The 17,634-nt window shown below is 49.9% G+C and overlaps 1 protein-coding gene across 1 annotated transcript in view; it reads right to left on the bottom strand.

Moving 5' to 3' along the window:
* Positions 1 to 7,292: 7,292 nt before the first annotated feature.
* SLC2A1 (solute carrier family 2 member 1) overlaps positions 7,293 to 17,634 on the bottom strand; it is a 32,431-nt gene continuing 22,089 nt past the window's right edge. Inside the window, exons 3-10 of the mRNA XM_049774809.1 lie at positions 12,612 to 12,772; positions 12,234 to 12,474; positions 11,865 to 12,027; positions 11,596 to 11,783; positions 11,368 to 11,472; positions 10,963 to 11,064; positions 9,645 to 9,848; positions 7,293 to 9,030 (exon numbers count right to left, since the gene is read on the bottom strand). Coding sequence (XP_049630766.1) covers positions 8,830 to 9,030; positions 9,645 to 9,848; positions 10,963 to 11,064; positions 11,368 to 11,472; positions 11,596 to 11,783; positions 11,865 to 12,027; positions 12,234 to 12,474; positions 12,612 to 12,772 — 1,365 coding nt within the window. The 3' untranslated portion in view covers positions 7,293 to 8,829. The remainder of the gene's footprint in view (positions 9,031 to 9,644; positions 9,849 to 10,962; positions 11,065 to 11,367; positions 11,473 to 11,595; positions 11,784 to 11,864; positions 12,028 to 12,233; positions 12,475 to 12,611; positions 12,773 to 17,634) is intronic.

Here is a 17,634-nt window from a genome sequence, read left to right as displayed (position 1 = left end):
GCTCAGAGTTTATTACTGGTTTGCTTAGGGATCACTCTTGTTGGTGCTTGGGGGACCCTGGGATGTCAGGGATCGAATATTGGTCAACATGCAAGGTAAGTTCCTTACCTGCTGTACTATCTTGCTGGCTGCCTTTTTCTTTTTAAATTGGGGGGGGGATTGAGACAACTCAAATATTTATATAATATTTTTGCATATTTTATATACATTTTATTGTTAGGCCACACCGGTGGTACTCAGGGGTTACTCCTGGCTCTTCACACAGAAAGTACTCCTGACAGACTCAGGAGACCATATGGGATGCCAGGGATCGAACCCAGGTCAGCTGCATGAAAGGCAAATGCCCACATGCCCTACATCACTTAGGGGATCTTTAGTTGCTGAAAGAATGCCCTGAGCCATAAGGACCAGAATATGGAAGTTCTATTTTTCATTTATTTACCTCTTCAGGTTTGGGGCCACATCTTGCTTACTCAGGGCTTATTCTCCACTCAATGATCACACCTGGTGTTGCTCCGGGATCTTACTGGGGTTGATTTGCAAGGCAAATTTATTAGCTCCTGGATTATTCTCTGGCCCATGAAGTATAAAAGTTCTTGACTGCTAGGTTAAAGAATGAGTTTTTCGGGCCCGGAGAGATAGCACAGCGGTGTTTGCATTGCAAGCAGCCGATCCAGGATCTAAGGTGGTTGGTTTGAATCCCGGTGTCCCATATGGTCCCCCGTGCCTGCCAGGAGCTATTTCTGAGCAGACAGCCAGGAGTAACCCCTGAGCACCACCGGGTGTGACCCAAAAACCAAAAAAAAAAAAAAAAAAAAGAATGAGTTTTTCCATAAGACAGTGAGTGGAGTGGGGGTGGGAGAAGGAATTAAGCTGTACAGAAAGATGCTCAGACTGATTTAGGAAGATCAATTTGAGGTTGGATAGGGTCACAAGGTTAATTTGTCATAATAATACCAGTAAAGCGCACTTTCTCCAAAACCATTCTTGTTAACTCTGAGAGGTGGAGGTTAAAACTAGCCTGGACTTAAATGTTTACTCATCAGCCACTAGTTGGTAGCAGTGTTCCAGGGAACTGATTGCTGATCTTCAGTTTGGGTCTTCACTAGCAACTTCTCCTTTCCAACTCTTAGAGCTTAAAATGGAGAGAGAGCTGGTGTGAAACTAGGTGAAATCTGGTATGTGTGCATGCATGCAGATATATGTGTGTATGTGTGTGTTTGGGAGGAGAGGCACAGCAAGCAGTTCTCAGGATCATATGCAATATCTGGGGTTGAACCTGAAGTCTTTTTTTGTTTGTTTGTTTGTTTGTTTGGAGGGTCACACCAGTGGCACTCAGTTACTTCTGGCTCTGTGCTCACAAATCGCTCCTGGCGCCTGCCAGGGGATCATATGGGATGCCGAGATTTGAACCACCATCGATCCTGAATCAGCTGCATGCAAGGCAAATGCCCTACTACTGTGCTATTTCTCCGGCCCCTAAGTCTGGGTCTTTAAGGGAAGCGATTTACCACCTATTTATATTTTTATATTACTTCCTGTTTTTGTATTTTATATTATAGTTTATATAATTTATATATTTTAATATATAATTATATATACTTTATATATTATTTTATATTACCTCCTATTTTTATTTTTAAAATATCCTAGTCATGAGAATAGAGCCATAGTACAACAGGTAGAGCATTTGCCTTCCACCCAGCTGACCTGGATTCAATCCCTGGCATCCTATATGGTTTCCTGAGCCCACCAGGTGTAATTCCTGAGTGTAGAGGCAAGAGTAACCCTTGAACACCTGCAGGTGTGGTCCAATGCCCCTCTCAAAAAGAAAAACAGGTCTTTTTTGTGGGGAGGGAGTTAGGGCACACCAAATGATACTCAGAGCTTACTCCTGACTGTTCAGAGATCAGTCCTGGCGATGTTAGGGGACCATATGGGATGTTGGGGATCTAACCAACGTCAACTGCTTCCAAAGCAAGTGTCCTACCCTCTGTACTGTATCTTGGATCGTATGCATGCAAGGCATGCACTTTATCACTAACTCCACTGTCCAGCCCTTAAGAAGGTTTTAAGTAAAGGGTATAACTAGATACACATTTTGGGGGGGCTGTTTGGGCCACACCTGGTGACACTCAGGGGTTACTCCTGGTTATAGGCTCAGAAATCTCTTCTGGCTTGGGGGACCATATGGGACGCCGGAGGATCAAACCTTGGTTTGTCCTAGGTGTGCAAGGCAGATGCCCTATCACTTGTGCCACCGCTCTGGCCTCTAGATACACATTTTAAGAAGACTTTGTGTTTTTTTTTTTTGTTTTGTTTTTGTTTTTAGTCCGAACCCTGCTATGTTCAGATGTTATATCTGCGTCTGCACTTGGGAATAGGTGCTCAGGAGGAAAATATAGGATGCATGCAATGCATGTGCTTACTATTGTCTCACCCCCCCAGTCCTCAGTGAAGATTTTTGAATAAGGGGCATGATTATAGATTCATTTTAAAAAGATCTTGCCTGGGGCTGGAGAGATAGCATGGAGGTAAGGCCTTTGCTTTGCATGCAGAAGGTCGGTGGTTCGAATCCCAGCATCCCATATGGTCCCCGAGTCTGCCAGGAGCGATTTCTGAGTGTAGAGCCAGGAGTAACCCCTGAGTGCTTCTGGGTAAGACCCCAAAACCAAAAATATAAAGACCTTGCCTTGTTTTGGGGGTGAGGGGGCTATACCTGGTGATGGCTCTGCACTCAGAAATCACTCCTGGTGGTGGGGTACCATATAGGATGCTAGAAATTGAATCCAGGTTGGCTGCATGCAAGGCAAGCTCCCTATCCCCCTACTATCTACTATCTCTCAGGTTCCTCAAAAAACATTTTCATTGTTTTTATTTTTTTTTCTTTTAGTTCTGTTTTTGGGTCATACCCAGCAGTGCTCAGAGTTCACTCCTTGTGGGTTCTGGGAACCATATGGGATGCTGGGGACTGAACCTAGGTCGACCATGTGCAAGGCAAATGCTCTACCTGTTGTACTACCACTCTGACCCTTAAAAAGATCTTTTTGGCTGTAGTTGGAGAATGAACTGAAAGTGCTGGAACAGTGAGAAAGTACTACAGGAGCTATGCACAAGGCCTTCAGTGGGCCTAGCAATTGCAGTAGACAAAGATCTCTAGGAGGGGCTAGAGAGATAGCATGGAGGTAGGACATTTGCCTTACAAACGGAAGGATGGTGGTTCGAATATCGGCATTCCATTTGGTTCCCCGAGCCTACCAGGAACGATTTCTGAGCATAGAGCCAGAAGTAACTACTGAGCATGCCAGTTGTGGCCCAAAAACCAATATATATATATATATATATATATATATATATATATATATATATATATATATATATATATATATATATATATATATATATTTCTAGAAGACTTAAAATTCCTGATGGGGGCTTGGGGGCTGGAGAGATAGCACAGTGGTAGTGGTAGGGCATTTGCCTTGCAAGTGGCAGATACAGGATCAATGTTGGTTCGAATCCTGGCATCCCATACGGTCCCCTGTGCCTGCCAGGAGCGATTTCTGAGCAGAGAGCCAGGAGTAACCCCTGAGCAATGCCAGGTGTGACTCCAAAACACACAAACAAAAAGAAAAATAAAAGAAAGTTCCAGATGAGACACAGAATAATCTCTCTCATATGAGCGATATAAAGAAACATAGTAGGGCTGGCGTGATAGCACAGCAATAGGAGATCTACCTTGCACACTGCTGACCCAGGACGGACCTTGGTTCCATCCCCAGCATCCCATATGGTCCTCAAAGCCAGGAGCGATTTCTGAGCACATAGCCAGGAGTAAGCCCTGAGCATTACCGGGTGTGACCCAAACCACCCCCCACAAAGAAAACATAGTAGAGGAATAACATACCTAAAGGCAATGGAAATAGTATTCAAAGTTGTCTTTAGTAGGAAGCTTGCCATTGTTTTTTCTTTTTCCTTTTTTTTTTGAGTCACCTCCAGCAGCGCTCAGGGCTCTGTGCTCAGAAATCGCTCCTGGCAGGCTCCGGGGACCATATGGAATGTGGGGATTTGAACTACCGTCCCTCTGCATGCAAGGCAAGTGCCCTACCTCCATGCTATCTCTCTGGCCCCGGAAGCTTGTCATTGGATTGGGGAAGAGGGAGAAAGCTCAGAGAAGGGAACACTAAATGGTGCAAAAATGCCTACCAGAAGCAGGCAAGAGGGTAAGAATTAAATTGGGACATTGGTGGAGGGTAGTGGACACTGGTGAAGGGATTAGTGTCAGAACAGGTACACCTGAAGCTTAACATGAATAACTTTATTTTTTAATATTTACTTCTTTATTACCATTTTTTGTTTTGTGTTTTGGGGTCACACCCGGCAGCACTCAGGGTTCCTCCTGGCTCTACACTCAGAAATCATTCCTGGCAGGCTCGGGGGACCATATGGGGTGTCGGGATTCGAACCACCATCCTCCTTCATGCAAGGCAAACGCCCTAACTCCATGCCATCTCTCCGGCCCATGAATAACTTTATAATGTTGTAATCATGGTAATTCGATAAAAATGGAAAATTCTTGTTAGGATTATTTGGTCCTCAGAAATAGTACAGAAAAAAGGGGCTTGCCTTACAGGCATCAGACCTGGGTTCTATCCAAGGCACCTTATATGGTTCTCCAAGCCCTGCAAGGAATGATCCTTGAGTGTGGTTCAAAACAAACCAAATTTTGACAGAAGGAAATGAGTATAGTATTTCCCATTTATTAAATCCTCTTTCTGAATTGTTAGATTTTTCTGCCTAAAATCACACTGAATGAATGTGTAACTTGCGGGGATAGGGGAGTTTATTGATGCTTACTTTTGGTTCCGTGCCCAAGGTCTACTCCTGGCAGGGCGTGGGTACCAGGATCAAACCCAGTTGTCATGTGCAAGGCATGTGCCTTACCTGCTGGCCCAGAGTGTGTAATTTATAATCCATTCAATTAGCAATCCTGACCACAGGAAGACAAAGGAATGATTTCCCCAATTTGGAGGAAGGACTGTCAATCCTGGCACGATGTAGGTACCAAACACAGGACACTAGGATGGACAAAAATACAGGATTCTCTGGATCCAGGCAGAGCAGCAGCCTGATGTGGAAAGGTTCTAGGTAGGGAAGAGCAGAAGAGTGAAGATCTCACAAAGCTGTCAGTAAAAGACGGGGCCTGGGACGGCCACCAAATCACAGAAATCTCCAGAAATCGTAGGCGCGCCCCGAGGCCTATTCCAGAGGAGCTAGTGCACAGGCTGCCCGCGCTAATGCAGCCACCGCCCCTTCCGCTCACACTACATAGGCCGGTGCCCACACGGTCCCCTCGGAGCCAGTGCCGGGATCGCTGCCCGCAGCAGCCGGGCTCTGATTGGAGGCCCGGCTTGCGCCCCACCAGCCAGCCACGCAGCCGATTGGTGGAGCTCCGGCCGTGGCCACGCCCTCAGGATGGAGTCAATGACGCTGGCCAATCTCCTGGTTGTGCAGCCGCCCAGTCGGCCCCGAGAGGCGCGTCCTCGGAGGAACGGTTACCCCGGCCGGCGCGCATCTCCACCGCGTTCTTTTAGAGAAAAGGTGTCAAGGGACCGGAAGCCGCTTCTCCCGGAGCATTATGGGCCACTTCCGGGCAAGCTCAAGCGCTCGGCGCCTGCGCACCAGGTCATCGTGGCCTGGGAGTGCCGGGAAGGGAGGCTCGAGAGGCTCGGTTTCCTTTCGTGACCTCTGGTGTGCGCAAGCCACCGGCATCCTTGAAACACCTTTCAGATTTCCTTTCAATTTGGTGGCAATGGCAGCCAGGGGATTCAGATCTTGCTGCTTAGGACTTATTTCTGGCTCTGTACTCGGGGGTCATTCATTATTGGCGGGTCTTGGGGGAACCATCCGTGATTCCAGATTCCCTTGCAAGAATCTTTAGGCCTGTACTTGCTCTGACTCACCATAGGAATTTTTAGGGCCTGAGGGCATCCCTGGCCTCTCCCTGAGGCCACTCCCCCTGGCCCTTTCCAAGAAAGCTACCTTTTCTATTTGTTTATGGCACACAACCCGCAGTGCTCAGGGGTTACTCCCGGCTCTGTGCTCAGATATTTCTGGCGGTTGCTCAGGGGATCAAATGCTATGCCCCCAAGATCGAACCCAGGTCGTCAGCGTGCAAAACAAATGCCCTATCCACTGTGTGTGTGCTATTGCTCGGGCCCTATAAAGCTTACTTTTTTCTTTTGCTTTCTTTTTTTATTTTTGGGCCGCATCCGGCCTTGCTCTAGGGGTTACTCCTGGCTCTGCGTTCAGAAATCGCGCCTGGCAGGATGTTGGGAAGCGAACCCGGGTATGCCTGGGGTCGACTGCGAGCAAGGCAAAAGCCCTACCCTTGTGCTATTGCTTTGCCCCCCACCCACCCAATAAAGCTTGCTTTTAACAAGTCTTCCCTTTCACCCTAACTCCAAATAGACCCGCCCAAGCCACACACCAGCTATTTTCTGCATCTCAGCGCCATGATCTGTGAGAGGGAGCCATGATCTGTGAGAGGGACGTAATGATTCATTACTGGAACCCAGAGTGCTAATTACCTCTTGCCTTACACACGGCCAACTCAGGTTCAATCCCTGGCAAGGCCAGGAGTTATGCCTGAGCATGGGCCAGGAGTAAGTCCTGGCATAACCGGGTTTTGGCCTCCAAACTTAAGGCACACACATTTTTTTTTACCCCTTTACTAAGTAATTGTTCTCTCCTTGCAACACTTTTGTTTGTTGTTTGTTTCTGGGCCACACCCGGCAGCGTTCAAGGTTTACTCCTGGCAGGCTCTGGGGACTATTTGGGTTGCTGGGGATCCAACCCGGATCTGTCCCATGTCAGTAGCGTGCAAGGCAAATGCTCTACCGCTATGCTATCACTCAAGTCTCATCCTTGCAACACTTTTGATAAGAAGGCATTGCCCATTTGAAGTCACAAAGGCTTCGATAGGCAAATTCCCCCAGATTTTATCAACAATTTCTAGGCTAGCCAGTTTAATTATCACTATGTTCTTTGTGCTTTTGGCATGACAAACTCAGTATTTCATGCTAAGGGCTCAAATGAACCAAGTTCATTTTATTCTGAGATGAGCCTGGTGAGAATTTGGGCTTGTGATGAAAGGTGGGATAGGAAGGAAGGGGTGATCTGCACTTTACATACATCCAGGGCTACAGGGCAAAAGTCTAGGAGGCTTTAACACAAACTGGAACCAGAGGGGCCATTCTCAAGTGAATAAATGGGAGGAGGCACAGGACACCTTATTGGGCTCATGGAGTGGATGTGGTTTATTTTGCTTTTATGTGGGTGGGCTGGGAGGCAGGGTAGGGATTGGGTAGTATCATTGTTAAAAGCAGGGATTTGGGGTTGGAGAGACAGTACAAGGGATAAGGCACTTGCCTTGCATGCAAACAACTCTGGTTAGATCCCTCTCAACACATAGGGTCCCCCCAAGCAATGCCTGGAATGAGGCTTAGGCAGAGCCAGAAATATCCTTTAAGCACCTCCAGGCATCGTTACCTTTGCCACCCCCCCAAAAAAAAAAACAACTAAAAAAAAAGGGATTTTAGCGTATATGCAAATTGAGTGTCAAAGGCACAGCACATGCCTCACAATTAATGCATATTCAGGCTTAAGCATCAAGATTAGCACATCATATTATTTGAACACTGATGCTCATGTGTCATGGAAAATGGGATGCCTTGAAGGCCAAGATACTAAGATTTTCTCCTGGCATGAGGGAAGAGGCCAGAGGATTTATGAGCCAGGGAGACCATGGATCAGGTGCCTGGGACTAGAGCTCAAATCAAAAAGTGTGAAAACACTACAGTTAGCATTTCCAAATTCCGTTTGAGTCTCCCTATCCACAAGCACTTCAAATCTGAGTTTCTAGAAACCAGCCATTTATAGGTTTAGGTGAGTGACAAGAAGGAGTAAGGTGATGTATTTACAAGTTGGTTTGTCCAGATATAGTATAACTTAGTGTTTGTATCTGCATGTAATATTGACAACCAAAAAATATATATATATAAATATCTTCCATCTATACACGGCAGGCAGGAGTGTCCACATCTTCTTGAGCAGGAGCTTTCAGCCTCCCACGGCCCACCTTTTACGGTGATCATCGGGCCCTCAGTGCAAAGGAGACTAGAAACTGTCAGCCCAGCCTGACCCATCCCCTCTCCTCCCTGCACTCCAGTGCTCCCAACTGGTCTCAGGGAAAGATTAATTTGGGTGGCTGGGCAGCAAGAACAGGCAAGAGCAGGGGATGGGTGAATCCTAATATTGCCTGACTTCTAGTAAAAAAGATGCAGGTCTAAGAAGGGAGTGGCCACAGCTACCTTGAAGAATGTAGAGGCTATGAGGGGAGAAGCCTCATAGTCCGTAGTTTGATTAGTGTGTCCTTGGTCATAGGTCCAGCCCTATAGATTAGCAAAGGAGGCAAGTGTCTAGGCAGGGCTTGGGCTCCACCCTCAGGTACTGAACCACTCAGGGTGAAGCGAGAGGTGTGGGTACAGGAAACTGGCTGATAAAAAAATAATAATAAAATCAGTAATAAAAAAAATTATAAAACCTGTTGCCTGTCTAAATAGATATATGCAACAGTCTTTGCTTTTGTTAAAATCCTGGAGCTGTTAAAGTCCCGAATATTCTTCTAGAAATCATTGCTGGCTGAGAAGAGCCCCAGGCCCAGCTCTGCTGAGATCAGTCTAGCTTGGAAGTCTCCTCCAGCTGCCTGTGCTCCAAGAGATCCTTGGGGGCTGCTGGGAGCAGGCCAGGATGCTGGTTGGGGGCACCTCACACTTGGGAGTCAGCCCCTAGAGGATGGAATAGCTCCTCAGGTGTCTTGTCACTTTGGTTGGCTCCACCCTGCCGGAAGCCGGAAGCAATCTCGTCAAAGGTTCGGCCTTTAGTCTCAGGAACTTTGAAGTAGGTGAAAATGAAGAATAGAACCAGGAGCACAGTGAAGATGATGAAGACATATGGACCACACAGTTGCTGCAAGACACAGAAACAGTTGTTTCAAAACCTGACAGTCTCTCTAGGCTATAGGATTTTAGATAAGTTATTTTATATCTGATCTTAAAAAGGTAACAACCTACCTCCTATTTCCTAGGGTGGTGGAAAGACCGAAAAGGTCTCACTTTGCCTATAGCTGAGGAGTTATAGCTTTGATCTCCCACTAATTTATTTCTTGGAGTGGGGGGGAAGGGTTTCAGCCATACTCTTTCTTTCAGTGTTCAGGTTTCAGTGCTCAGAGCTTCTCCTGGCTCTGCACTCAGTGATTATTCCCAGTGGTGTGGGGACCTTACGGGGGTACTGGTGATCAAACCCATGTTGACTGTAAGGTAAGTGCCCTGCTTGCTATATTATGGGGCTCTGCGCCACCTCCCCATTACGTGAGTCCCACTTAATGAAAAAAAAAATAGGGGAAAATCCAAAGCTAAGAAGAGAACTCTTGAGCTGAGGTTGGAAGATCCTGAATCTCAGTGTCTTCCTTAGCATAGTTCCACTGAGAACAGCTATAAACTGGGAAAGCAAACCCCATAGCATAAAAGGGTTCATTAAACACGTAAGAAAGGTCTTGTGTAGATAGTGGGGGTTGTTCTCACCTCCACATACTGGAAACACATGCCCACAATGAAATTTGAAGTCCAGTTGGAGAAGCCAGCAACAGCAATGGCAGCTGGGCGAGGGCCCTGGCTGAAGAGTTCGGCCACAATGAACCATGGGATAGGGCCAGGACCTACTTCAAAAAAGGCCACAAAGCCAAAGATGGCCACAATGCTCAGATAGGACATCCAAGGCAACTGCTCCTGTGGAAGAGAGAGGTGTGTAGGGTCATTAGATCAGGCTGTAATGAATTCAATAATAGAAGCAGAAACTGCAGAAGTTAGCCAAGGGCAGGGCTGAGTGCGCTGGGCTGGAAGGCAGCAGGCCTGGCTCCTGAAACTGGCCCTGGATCCACCCAGACACTTGGGCAGCCTGACTTAGGGCTTGTTCCTTCATCTGAATAAAACAACTTAAATCCTACAGAGCAGTTATGAGCTGAAGGCCACCCTCTGGGAATGGTCATGTGTGTGCACCTTGGAGAGGTCTCTATGGTCCCCTAGCTTTGGCTGCCATGCAGGCTGCCTGCTGCCTGGCTGGGAAGCTGGGAAGGAACATTCCTAGGGGTGGGTATTAGCAGGGTTGTCAAGGCCCCAGGTCAGGGCCAGCACAGAACAGGCTCCAGGCATGTGGTTCTATATATAATTCTCCTCCTCCTCCAGAAGGCCAAGTAGAAAAAGTTAGGGCTTCCGCTTACAGATCCAGATCACCTGCTCACATTTTTGCTGAACCTTTTGGCAACCACCAGACTTTCTGAGCCTGTAAAATTAGCATACTGCCTCTTTCCATGCCACAGTGTTGAACAATTAGGAGTGTGTGTCCAATGATGGCATAGGGTTATCATAAGGGGTTGCAGTGACAGAACTGGGTCAGCAACCCCCTGAAGTCCAGCCTTGTCTTTTTTCTGCCCCTTTGTTGCTCACTGGGAAGTGGCAATGCTGAGTTCCACCTAGCTGCTTCCACAGTGAGGAAGGTAAAGTTATCTTGTAGGTTGTTTGGCAGCTGAATGGGGCTAGAGGATCTAACAGATCTGCTGTCGGGCAGGGACTCTCTCCAGGGAGGGGTGTGTATGTGTGGAAAAGGCACTTGGGCAGGGGGGAGCAGGGTGAAGACAGGGCATGAAAGAATGAACCAAAGGAGCCTGAGAAAGGCGCCAGTCAGGCACAGGCCAGGCAAGGAGGAAATAGCAGAGGCCTTTTAAGAAAGGGTTGAGAAAGGCTCTTTGGGATCAGAACTTCCCACTTCCACCTAACTCCCAAAAATCTAGCCCCTACTGTGTGTGTGTGTGTGGTTGGGGGGGGTGTGTGTGCGGCAACTTACCAGCAGAGCCAGTGCGATGGTCATGAGCACAGCGCAGCCCGCCATACCAGCCAGGCCGATGAGGTGCAGGGTCCGACGGCCAGCCCGTTCCACTACAAACAGCTGTGGGCAAAGTGTGTGTCAATACCCTCACCTCCCCCTATTGCACCCCTCCCCTAAGACTTGCCAAGAGCCACCCAGGAAGTGAGGGGGAAAGGGCCCCAGTAAGGACAGCTGCACATCCCGGCTGTGACCTTGAGGGGAGCCAGTGCCCTTCCCCACCAGCCTCAGCATCATCAGCTGTTTTGGGCTGAGCCATGAACTTGACAAGCTGAGACTGAAATGAGCTCATGCTCATGGGGCGAGCAATGCGGATGGCTAGTTCAGTCATGAGGCCTCGAGCTGTGGACAGGGACATAGACTCACCGACAGGACAGTGAAGGCGGTGTTGACAACGCCGGAGCCGATGGTGGCATACACTGGCTGCTTCACTCCTGCCTTCTCGAAGATGCTTGTGGAGTAATAGAAAACCTATGGGGCAGACACATGGTTGGGGTCAGGCAGGCAAGGAGACTTCCTTGGCCTTTGGCTCTGGGGGTGAAGGCAAGCTCCTCCTCTGGCAGGAGGAGGAAAGAGCAGGTGAGGGGCACCTACCGCGTTGATACCCGACAGCTGCTGGGATAGCTGCAGCACCATGGCGATGAGGATGGGTTGGCGGTAGGCGGTGGAACGGAACAGCTCTGGGATGGTGACTTTCTTCTCCCTCATCATCTGCCGACTCTCCTCCTTCATCTCCTGCAAGTCTTGGGTCACGTCCGCTGTCCCACGAAGCTTCTTCAGCACTATGGGGGGCAAGACGCAGGTGGCTCAGAGAGTGGGTGCAAGCCCAAGGCAGGGAGGAGGAAGGCAGGGCCTGAGCGTACCGCTTTTGGCACGGTTCTCCTCATTGCGGTTTATGAGCAGGAATCGGGGGCTTTCAGGGCAGAAGGGCAGCAGGATGCACTGCACCAGGGCTGGGATGAAGATGATGCTCAGCAGCAGGGGCCATAGGTCCTCGTTGCCCATGATGGAGTCCAGACCAAACACCTATGTGTGGGCAGAGAGTGAGGAGCCTGGTCAGCTCCCAGGGCCCAGTGGAATGCTCCTGATCAATGGCTCTAGAGGTGGATCCCCAGTGAGAGGAAAGGACATGGGGCTGCTAGGGAGAAGGGATGAGTTGGTGAGACTTGCTCTCCACCCGAGGGCCCAAGGTTAGGTACAGAACTTATGCACAGACCCAACCTCTCACTCACCTGAGCGATGAGGATGCCGACGACAATGCCCAGCTGGTGCAGGGTGCCCAGGGCTCCACGAAGGGCTGTGGGAGACACCTCCCCCACATACATGGGCACAAAGCCCGTGGTCAGGCCACAGTACACGCCAATGATGAAGCGCCCCAGGATCAACATCTCAAAGGACTTGCCCAGTTTGGAGAAGCCCATGAGCACGGCAGACACAAAGGCCAGCAGGTTCATCATCAGCATGGAGTTCCGTCTGGGGGCAGAGACAGAGGTCAGGCAGGGCTCAGGGGTGACCTGAGGTTGGGTCACACACAGGTCCTACCTGGGAACAGGCCGGAGTATCCTCCTGCCCCCACTTGAGACAATGCCATGTGCCCCTTTTCCACTCACCTGCCAAAGCGGTTGACAAAGAGGCCCACAGAGAAAGAGCCGATCATGCCGCCAACGGAAAAGATGGCCACGGAGAGGGACCAGAGTGTGGTGAGGGTGGTGGATGGGATGTTCTCCTCATAGCGGTGGATCCACGTCTGGTTATAGAACTCCTCAATCACCTGTGTGGGGAGAAGCCATGGGTGGGGTGCCCAAGTAGACACTCTTTCCCCTTGGTCCCAATCCCCCTTCTGCAGTCTCAGTTTCCCCAAGCCAAGGCTACATATGTTTGACAGGACTTGAAGATGATGGGGTGGTAGGGGGACTGGAGGCAGAGTGGACAGGTCTAAGGAAGGTTTCTCCCCATCTACCCCTTTCTCAAGATGCCGAACACCCCCTGCTCCTACCACAGCCACCATCAATATCACTACCCCTGTGTTTACACTAGAGGAAATACAGCCAGTCAGGCAGGCCCTGCTATTTTATAGGACTCCCTGACTCCAGGACCTGAGGAACAGGATACGTGGAGCTCACAAGGCTACTTCCTGTTCCCAGGTCCCACTCCTTGTGGATAGCACAGGAGTTCCACCTTGAAAGGCCCAAGACTTCCTGTCTTCTCCCAGGGCCCAGCAAGGAGGTGCAGGGAGGGGAGGACAAGGAAGTAGTTCCAGGAACTGGAAACACCTGTTGGACAGCGCCAGCAGCGAACCCTGCCCCCATGCAGGCCGACCTGGCTGCCTTCCAGGTATGTGGAAGGTGGGCAGTTCAGGTTGTGCGTGAGTGCGCTCGCCCTATGCCCAGGCCGCAGAGGCATGTGTCACATCCACCCCATACACTGTAAGCAGCTTCGAGTGTGCACATACACGCACCTCCCAACCTACTACCTGAGCACTCTTGGGCATGTGCTCCCCTACCCCCTCCCCTTGCAGCCCAAATTCAACTCCAAGGGCACTCAGCACCTTCCTGCAGGCCAGCTGCAGAGGGTTGGGGATTGGTACTATTGCTGCAGAGTGTGGGTGGAGCCAGGGTTTCCATTCTGCTCTTGGTCCTCCTGATCCTCCAAGTCCTAGAGCTAGAAGGGAACGCTGTGACATCAAAGGGGGGAAATGAGGCCCCACAACCCCAGAAACGCCTGGTGGGTTTCAAGGTTTTGCACAACAACTATAGCGGGTTCCTGGCCTCTACCTTTTTCCTACCCTGCTATGATCTGTCCCTGGTCTGGAGACCCTGGTACCCCAGGTTTGCCTCCAGTGATTTCGGGTGGGTACACAGGGAAGCAGCCCAAATGTTCCCAGGGATCTGAGCTCTGCATCTAGTTCTTACAACTTTCAGATCCGGCTCCAGTGTGAGCCAAGTACAAATTCCTTCACAGCATCTGAAACCCTACTGGGTGCAGGGAAGCACCGGGGACCCTTGCAGAGGGCTCTCCTAGTATCTGGTACCATAGTTTGGGCCAATAGAATAGATCCACCTCAACACACTCCTGGGCAGACCAAACCTGCTCTGCACAATTCAAAATGCAGGCTCCTGCCTGTGAGGGATGTGGTCAGCCTCCATGATCAGCACCAGCTCCTGCCTCAGCTTCCTAGCCACTACAGGTAGCTGCTGTGCGCTGGGCCTACCCACCCTGTACTACTATCAGAAGCCCTGAATAGGAGTCTCGCAATGTCTGTTCTTCCTGAGTACCCAGGGTAGGTCGAGGAGCTGTGCTGTCAATGGGGGAGTAGCCAGTGAAGAACCAGCTTTGGGCACTCCTCCTGGCAGCTGGGCCCCAGGGGCGGAGTAAAGGCTGGGTGGAACAGAACAAAACAAAACACAAAGTGCTTGTGTTCTGCAGGGGATGAGCCTAAGCCCAGGTGTCCGGGCTGGAAACAGTGATGCTCCATTTATCAGGATGCAGAGAACAGGCTGTTCTGAATAAGACTGCTGGCCACAGACCTGCACAGGCTATTGCTGCCTTGCCCATGTGCTCCTCCCATACCATCTTGTCCCTCTCATTCTACACTCTTGGTCCTCCTGTCCCTCTCAATCTAGCTCAATGGTAAAAGACTTGGCAGTACCCAAGCATGGTTCTGGCTGGTTTTGAAAGATTCACACTGAGGGTTCAGAGGCTCCATACTATCCTTTATGCAGAGGGACTCTGGCTGAATAGTGTGCAAAGTGCAGAGCAAGTCGCATGTGGGTGAGGCTGACGACCCAAGGGAATTTAATAGGATTGTGAGGTGCAGGCTTAGGTCTAGCAGCAGCCTGATCTGAAACCCTCCTATGGGTGAGTGGTCCAGACAGCTGATAAGTGAGCCCCCACACCCCATTTCAGGTGGGCCCTCAGCTTCAAGTCCTTCCACCCCTCAGACCACATTTGGATGTTGAGGAAGGGAAAGCAGCTGGTTCCTTCACCTAGACTCTGGGCTCATAGGTCCCCTCCCCAGTCCCAGTGGAGCTGTGCTTTAGCAGAGAGGGATCTCCAGGAAGGTTTCCGCTGGGACATTTCTGGGAAGCGGCTAGGATGTCTCTTAGCCATTCCAGACAAGTGGGAGCCTTCCTGTCTAGAGGGGAGGTGGGGGTGGTGTTCAAAGCTGCCCTTGGCTCAGAAAGCATATATAGGGGAGTCCTTGAAGACTTCAAGCCTATCACTGCCCTTATCTTCCATCTGATTGTGGCTGGGCACTTGGGGTCTGCTTGTGTCTGCCCTAAGAGCACCCCCAGATCAGTCTTTTTGCTTGGTCCAAGGCAAGGACAGGAAAGTGTCAACCTGATCTCATTCTCCTCCCCTGGGTCTCAGGCAAGCCTGCCACCACCCCCTGGACCCCAACCAATCAACAGGGCCTGTGGATTTGGTCTCACCATCTGTTCTCCTCCCTACGCACATAGCCCTGCCCTGGGGCTCACCTGGACTCATTTCCGACTCCTCCGTTGCTCCTGTTCCAACACCTGGGGCAGGAGTTAGAGTCTACTGCTCAAATGCTCCCCACCAACCTCTGTACACAGGGTGCTGTGCAGGAAGGTCCTAGTTCATGTAAGAAAAACTATGACGGCCGCTTGGCACCCAGAGGTTCAGTCCACTTGGCCACCCCATGGGCTGGCATAAAAAGGGAGCAATCTTTCTTCTCTTGGACTGGCTGCTTTCCAGCAGAAAGCAATCCCTTGGCCTGGCGTTTACATCCAACTCCTGGGGAATCTCTCCAACCCACCCTGCCAAGGCAACTGTGGGTGAAGGACTTCATGTCTGCCTGTCTACAAAGGAAGTGGGCACATCCTGTGTCCAGGTAGTGGGGAGGGTGAGGTAGCACATGGGATAAGTCAGATGGGCACCTTCTGAGGAGTGAGGGACGGGGCTCCCCAGATGTGAACAGCTGGGTTGAACATTGCATTAGCAGAGAGGGATCTTCTGTGTGTAGAAGACTAAGGCTTGGGGCCGGGCGGTGGCGCAAGAGGTAAGGTGCCTGCGCTAGCCTTGGACGGACCACAGTTCGATCCCCCGGCGTCCCATATGGTCCCCCAAGCCAGGAGCAACTTCTGAGCGCATAGCCAGGAGTAACCCCTGAGCGTTACCGGGTGTGGCCCAAAAACCAAAAAAAAAAAAAAAAAAAAAGAAGACTAAGGCTTCAGACATCCCTCATGGCAAAGCTCTCTGCATGCCAAGTGGTGGGTGAGGATTTCTAGATTTCTCGGAAAGATGCCTACCTTCTAGATTTCTCGGAGAGATGCAGCAAGTTCAGGCAGTGGGGAATATTCTAGTCAAGTCTAGAACCAGGATTAGGCAAGTTTTTAAGTAAGTCTGGATGGAAATTAGCAGGGTCAATGACCACATTTTGTTTCTGTTTGCTTCACTTTCTCCCCTCCAAACCCAGCCCTTTAAAAACATAAAGCCTTCAACTTATAAGCCACACAGAAACAGGCCCAGAATGGAGAAGGATGTTAGTAGCTGAGGTCAGTCTCCCAAGCTCTCCTTGGTGTGCCAAACTCTTTTACAGTAGGGCTTCTCAACTTTTGACATTGGGGCTGCAATTTGTGTTAATGGAGTCACAGTCAAATGTGAGCCACTGGTGGTCCATAGCGGTGTCAACATATTTCATATAAAGAAGTCATGCATTTATAGAAAATGACCCCCATGTTCAGTTATGTGCCCCCCCACAGGGTTGTTGGGTTTTTAAACCTGGCTTTAAAAGTTCAGATAGCTTACCCCCTCCTTCTCCTAAAGTCAAGTTTTGAGCTAGCATTTGAAACAGCCCCCCTCCTATCTGAGAACTCCAAACCTTAGGTCCAGCTCTGCCTTTTCCCTGTGATCTGGCTCCTTTGTTAGAGTACAGAGTCCTGTGACAGTGTTCCTGAGACACACCCCTCCTCTGTCACAGCAGTTCTCAGAGGGAAGATTTTGGATCCCTGTTCACATATTAGAGGGCCATCTAGTCAACAGGCTGGTGATGCTGATGAACACCTTACCCAGCAGAGAACAGTCCCCCTGTACCCCTACTCTCTGTCTCCAAATGTATTGGGCAGCTTGGACTTTGGTTGGAAAACCTTCTTCTGCCCCCTCTACATTTCTCCCTATCCCCTGTGACCACAGTGCCCTGTACATGTCCTTCTGCTGGTGTCCACACTACACAAGATGGACAGTCTGATTCATCAGGGTCCATGGTACCCAGCACAGTCCAGGAAAGAAGGAGCAGCTGGCCACCCTTTGGTAAACAAGCCATGAGGCTATAGGACTGCAGGGATGATGTGGTGACAGGAAGTCATGGTGAGGAGGTTGTGCAACCTCGTGTGGGAAACTAGGAGGTCTGAACATGACCAAGCTTGACTCAGCTCCACAGCCAGGGAAGCAGGCGTAGGTGTGGAAAGAGAACTCCAGGGCCATGTGATTGTCATGTAACTGCCATTCCTTTCTTTGACCACAGCCAGAGACACAAACTGAAACCAGGTTTTCTAGAGCCAAGTCCTAGTGCCGCCATGAATAAGCTGTAGATGTATCCTAGGTTGTTTCTTAATTTTCTCTGTGCTCATTTGTTTTCTTTTTTTTTTTTTCTTTTGTTTTTGGCCCACA

This window comes from Suncus etruscus, chromosome 6 (genome assembly GCF_024139225.1).
Source record: "Suncus etruscus isolate mSunEtr1 chromosome 6, mSunEtr1.pri.cur, whole genome shotgun sequence".
Classification (NCBI taxonomy): Eukaryota; Metazoa; Chordata; class Mammalia; order Eulipotyphla; family Soricidae; genus Suncus; species Suncus etruscus.
Note: the sequence above shows the minus strand (reverse complement) of the source record. Positions and strands in the feature narration are given on the sequence as shown.